General features: G+C 48.1%; 1 protein-coding gene across 1 annotated transcript; it reads left to right on the top strand.

Moving 5' to 3' along the window:
• Positions 1–6,070: 6,070 nt before the first annotated feature.
• LOC127765542 (formin-like protein 14) lies at positions 6,071–6,601 on the top strand. Its single transcript, XM_052290458.1, has one exon. It carries the CDS (start codon positions 6,071–6,073, stop codon positions 6,599–6,601), a length of 531 nt encoding a protein of 176 aa, XP_052146418.1.

The raw sequence follows: 6,601 nt of genomic DNA, 5'->3' as shown, positions 1-6,601 counted from the left end.
GCTCGACGTTGATCGAGTTGACGTGAGATTTTCTCCTCGTACCGGAGCCAAGCAGGAACGTCGCGTGCGGCATGCACGTACGAAGTCGAACCGGTCTGCCTGTGACACAGCCAGATGTGAGGACCTGTCGCGGTTTGTACCCGTACGTCTCGATGATGCCTCAGCTCAGCGAGCAGCCGAGCACTCGGCGGAGCCAGCTGATGAGCTGAATCCCGGCCCGAACAGGTGCCGCGATCCCTTCACTTTTGTACCGTCAATAGTTTATTGGTTCATTCCGCTAGTTTGCCGCGACATGTGGACGTGGTCTCACGTTCATCGCCGTGATTGCCGTTGATTCCGTCTCTGTGTGCAACATGCAGAGGGTGCTTGTCTCCGTGGTCGTCGCAACCTAGGTAGGACAAGTGTATCAGGCCAAATTAGGTCGGTCCCACGTGTCCATAAACAGTGTCTATGATGCCATGTTAATAAGACATCACAATAGAAACTACACTCTATAACCCATGGTTTCTTAAAGTGGGCCACTAATAAATACATCATCTCTCTTCTCTACCAATCATATTTATTCTTCATCTATTATGAAAACACTATTCTCTCCCAGTCTAGTGCATAGGTTCTCGTGTTGAAGTTGTGCCTTGCATGAGACCCAGTTTCTTCCTCTCTTCACTCTCTCTCTTAATTAATACAGTGCAACATAAGCTAAAAGTTCTATATGACAATGTAGTTAATGCCGTAGACACCATCCTAGATGGAGGGTTAGGACTGCCCTTAGCCCCGAAATGAGCAAGGAAAGCAAAGGTTCCGTCTCCCTCTTCCTTATCTTTTACTCTTTGATTAAATCGTCTCCCTCAATCATAAAATTAGCATAACGTCTCATTAATATTTGAAAATCGGTGCAAATTATCTCCTTTGATGGTTTTTGAAAGCGGATTATGCTAACATGATAGGTTAATCACGGTTGACATACTTGAGTCAGTAGGTGAGTCCCACATGTTAATGATTTACACCTCATCCCATCTTCTTTGTCACCCCTCTCTCTCTCTCCTCAGTTCCCTCTTCCCTTGCCGACATGGGTAGTCTCGCTGGGCGTCACGCTAAACACGAGCTCGTGAGCCTTTGTTTGCTCTTCTTTCTTGTCAATTTGTCTTAAATCCTTTTGTTTTCTGGTCTTTCGAGATGAGAACTTAAAAATACTCCATAGATGCAACCCATCTAGTCAGCTCGCCAATGACCTGTCATGGTCACTAACCATGAGCTCAATGGAGTGCTCTCGCTGTGGTGTTGGTCGTCTGCATCATGTGACATCCTGGGCTAATTGGGATGTGGCATATATGGCCCATGACTGTTGTGTGCAATTGATTAGTATCTACTTACTAATTGAGTAAGAGTGGAACCAATTTATAAAGGCTTATCTCTTCAACCATATTACTCCTGAATTAACTCTTTTATAGAAAGCGATGACGAAAGCGTAAGTGGGGTGGTATGTGTAAGTGGGACTTGTCTGTCAGATGGATTGGGCTACGTGGTTGTTGAGGACAGGGTTGTTATAAATGGTATTATAGCCGACCCTAGCGGTTGTGCATATGGGTTAATGTGCGAGCAAATGAGTATATGATGCATGGCGCATGTGACCACTGTGCGAGACATATGGCGCCGACGCTGGACGCACGAACATCCGCTGAGAGGGGGCACGTTCCTGGACATTTGTATATATACCTGTGTGGCTATGTAGGTAAGTTGAACCATCAGAAATGTAGGCTCCTTTGCAAGAGATGTACTTGACATACCGGCCTAATTGGGATGTGACATGTGTGGTCCATGAATCCTCTATGCACTTGATTAGTAGCACCTTGCTAGTAGAGCGAGTTGAATCCAATTCAAATATGGGTGGTGCCTGATCAATAAAATACTTAGGTTTATGGCACTGGTACAACTCGACAAATTCAAACCCCGCATGGGACAAGAGAATAACAAGGCTCAAATTAGTATCACCTTGCTAATGGAGCAATAGTGAATCAACTTATCCCTCCAACCATATTATTCCCGAATTAATCTTTTACACGAAGTGATCATGAAGTGCAAATGGGTTGATATGCGTAAGTGGTCCCGCGCTGTCGAAAGGGTCGGGTTGTGGTTCTAGAGGGCGGGTTATTATGCATCAGGTGGTGATTGGTGGCTCAAGGGTGGCATCAACATCATGGTTGTCAAGCAACTCTGCTAGGCGCCTATTCCATAACGGGAGTTTCGCGACAAGTTAGTCGCGATCGCCACTCTCCATCACAAGAACCTCACATCGCTTCGTGCCTACTTCTACAGCAGGCAATAGTGCTATGCACACCGCGCGCCTAGGCTCAACGTTGTAAGTTGTGGACGGCCATCGGTGACACGTAGCATGGCAAGATTTGTGTGGACAGCCTCGGGGGAAAGATGACGGGGCGGCACGCGTGGTAGCGAGGACCATCATCATCACAAGCGCTATGTGTCCCCACTATCACCGTCCGCTTCTGCCCACCAACCACTCCCTCTTCTGTGGTGACTGCGACACCAGGGCGACGTGTCAAGACTAAGAGAGGAGTTGTGAGGCTAATAAGTGGGTCCCTCCATTTTTTTACCCTTTCTCACATATATGTGGGGAGACTTTCTATTTTCAATTCCTTTAGTGACTAGGCTGCCACAATAGTATACTTGGACCAAGTCAGCATAAACTACTTTACAAACCATTAAAGGAGTCAATCTGTATTGGTTTTTTATGTCGGGAGAGGTATTATACTCGGTTTTACGGATGAGGGATGTGATTTGATCAAGTATAAGATTTCGAGGATGGAAAATTAGACTTATTCCGGAAAGATATGCGGATAGGAAATATATGTGGGCCAAAAGTTACGTTCAGAAAGGGCCAGCTTTTTACAAGGCCCAGTTCGTAGCAGGCCCAGTCATCTCCACGTATGCATCTTATATGGGCTGTTCAACCAATTTGGGCTACTCATCCATAAGTCGTATACTTCCATAAGCCTAGACCTTGCCGCCACTGCCAACGGCTGAAACTCATGGGCCTCGGCGATATTCCTGTTCCTCGCGATGGATATGTTCTTGTACGATTTTGCAAGGACACAATAGGCTCAATTCACGAGAATATTTAACTATTTGGCACTTTTAGCCTGCGTTAGTTCCCGCCGTTCTCAACTCCCGTCCTCGTTTTCCACGCGCGCACTTTTCAAACTGCTAAACGGTGTATTTTTTAAAAAAAAAATTCTATACAAAAGTTGCTTAAAAATCATATTAATCCTTTTCTTTAAAAAAGCTAAAACTTAATTAATCTCGCGCTAAACGTTGCTTCGTTTTGTGTGCCGGGGAGTGAGCAAGTTTAAGAGCAAGTATAATAGTAGGCTATAAGCCGGCTAAATGCTGAGTTGAGAAGAAAAGAGAGGAGAGAGAGAAGAAGCGGGCTGTAAACTTACAGCCGGCTTGGACACAAGAACTAAGAAACACTACACTATGAAAGAGACAAGTGGGTCATGTATTAATTGTAAAGAGCTAACTATTATATGGGTAGGCTAAGAGAAGACTAAAAAGAACCTTATAGACAATAGGTCGGCTGTATTATTAGCCTTGCTCTAATAGTATAGCTAATTACTGGCTCCAAATCAACTATAGCTAATCTAATAGCCCATTCATACAATAGTTAACTATAAAAATATACTACACCATTAATACCCGGTCCCACCTCTCATACACACGTAACATTTCGGAGTCCGTGTTGCAGCTGGTTACAAATCTGTAGCCCGCTTTCTTCTCTCTCTTCTCTTTTCTTCTCGATATGTGTTTATAGCTGGCTTATAGTCTGCTATTGTATCTGCTCTAAGTGTGGTACTTAACTATACTTGCAACATGTATTTACATGTCATAAACACATTATTTTCAAATAGTTAAACGCTAAATCTAAGAGTAGTAAATAGTTAAATATTCTCGGTTCACGTGTGCTGGGTTCATTGTGAGTTCTGTTCTACAAGAAAATTTATTTACATGTAGAAACTTTTGATTAGCAACATTTGAATCAAACTCGAAGTTGGACGCACAAACTTTTGGTTTGTAAACTTCTAGTGCATAATTTTCGATCAGTGAAAAGGTAGAACACTGTGAAAAACAACAAGCACGAACGTTCAGGAATTAGCCCTTTCTGTCTACGTCTTTTTGTTGTGTACATGTTCCATTCCGTTTTTCCTGGACCTTCACGTTGCTGACACTGGGACGCTTGCTGGCTGGCTGGCTGCTACTCCCAAACTATGCAATCTGAACAAACTGCACATGGACCTGTTGCTTGTTGGGTTACTATATTTATGGTCGTACTGATGCCTAGTACTGCTCCAACCGAAGAAGTTGACCAGTCAACCATCCCTCGTCATCCATCCTATATACCCCAGCTCATACAGAAAAATGGTGAAGCTGATCGTACAAAAAGAAAGCTCACTGCCAGAACCAATGTTTGCCTTTCTATTCTCAATATTTGACGCTTGTTTTTCCTACAACTCAAAATCCACTCAAATTTTGCTGTTTCAAGCGATGCATATTATTATTTCGGTTAGCGAGCCCGGTCCAATAAGCAACTGAACCTACCGAATGAATGCTTGATGCTAACACCTTCATCGCAAAATATAATAACTTTTAATTATGAATCTGGATATAAAGTTATCTAAATTCATAGTTAAAAATACTTATATTTTTGAGATAGAGGGAGTACGTTTGTTGTGGCAGCTAAAATAATTTGCCGCTGCACTGCAGACGCGCGCGGTTCGTCGCCGGCCGCACCCGTACAGGCAGGCGTACGCCTCGCCGCCCGGCATTTGTCTTCCCGCGCCTTGGATCCGCGCATCCCCCTGTCGGTGATCGCGCACGCGGGGCTGCTCGCTGTTGCAACAGCAGCAGCAGCCAGCAGGGCCCCCTTCTCAACCGCGCGCACGACGCACGCGAGGGGACACAAATCGTCTCGCACTCGCAGCCTCCGTCCCCTGACGACGCGCCACGGTGCCACACGGGTTTCACTTCCGTCTCGCCGGCAGTGTCGGTTGCCTGATTAATTGCCTCGGCGTGGGCTGGACACTAATAGGTGCGCTACGCGCTGCACGTTGCCAGTATCAACACAAGATCTGGCCTGCATGCAGCAGCTCGCCTACTCGCCTCTGTTCCGCGCTCTTCATCAGTCGGGATGGCGCTGTCACGCTGTCGGTTGATCGGTCACCGATCACGCAGTTTTATTAAGGTTTGTTCCCAGCTAGTATACTTTTTCCTACTATATATATGCACAGGAGTAGCTAGTGGCTGACTCCTGACTAGCTGTACAACGTACATGTTGGTAATGATGGGTTAGCGTACGCAAAATGTTGGCTTCTGCATGGCTCGTGAGTGCCTCCAAGCATTCACCACCGGCCGGCCCTGCCGGCTTCATGTGACGCTCGACAACAATTTAGCGAGGGGCGCGGTGAGCCGTGACACGAACGTCGCAGCTGTGTCGTCGAGACTGCATTGCGTGACAAAAAGGCTTAAACACTTCGCTTGGTTGCTACAAAACGAAGTAGGTGGCTGGGCCTGGCCCGTCGGCGTCGGCGTCGACAACCTGCCTGTGATTGCTCGGTAATATTAACTCGATCGCTTGCACAGATGTGCCATGACATCGCGCGTCACCTTTTTATTTTTCTCTATTTTTCTAGTAAGTGAGAGAGCGATCAGCTGTACGAATCTTGCTCAGGAAAACCCCTGCTATGGCCAGCAATGTTATCACGAGTATGAAATGGTGAAAGGAACGCCTCAACTTAAACCATACGCCCTAATTAGTACTCCTATTTCTTTAAGACTGCCTTGGTCGGCTCACTCGGTCTTCAATATAATGGCAGTTATAAGAGCATCTCTAAGAGAGTGGCTATCTCACTCTCTAAATTAAAATTTTGCAATTTTGAATGAAAAAACACTCCAAGAGCCTTGCCAACCGGATGGCCAAGCCATCCGGCTGGCCAAACAGCTCCCCTCGTTGGCCAAAGATGGCCAGCCAAAATTGCCTTGCTAATCGTGGGCCCCACGCATGGGCCCACCCATTTCTCTCTCCGTCCGCCTCTCCTCAAGCGTGCCGCCCTTCTGCGCGCCGCCAACACCGTTCCTCCGCCGCGCCGTCATTGCCACCGGCCTCTGCCGCAAGCACCGCTCCCGTCGGCCGACCACCTCCCTCGTCGTTGCCGTCGGCCTCCGCGCAAGCGCCGTTCCCACCAGCCGACCACCTCCCTCGCTGCTGCCTTCCCATCGCTGCATGCGCCGTACCTGCTGGCCGACCGCCTCCCTCGTCGCTGCCTTCCCATCGCCACACAGCCGCTCCCGCCGGCTGACCGTCTCCCTCGCCGCCGCCTTCCCATCTCCACCGCATAGGCTCCACAGCGCCTTCGCTGGCCGACCGCCCCCCTCGCCGCCTTCCCTTCTCCACCACGCGCGGCTCCACAACGCCTCCGACGCGCGCGCCGCTCCCGCCGGCCGACCGCCTCCCTCGCTGCCGCCTTCCCTTCTCCGCCACGCGGGCTCCACAGCACCTCCGCCACCGCACGGGTTCAGTCAGCGGAGATGA

The sequence above is a fragment of the Oryza glaberrima genome, chromosome 3 (genome assembly GCF_000147395.1).
Source record: "Oryza glaberrima chromosome 3, OglaRS2, whole genome shotgun sequence".
In the NCBI taxonomy this organism is placed as follows: domain Eukaryota; kingdom Viridiplantae; phylum Streptophyta; class Magnoliopsida; order Poales; family Poaceae; genus Oryza; species Oryza glaberrima.
The sequence above is the reverse complement of the archived record's forward strand: the minus strand, read 5'-3'. Positions and strand labels throughout refer to the sequence as shown.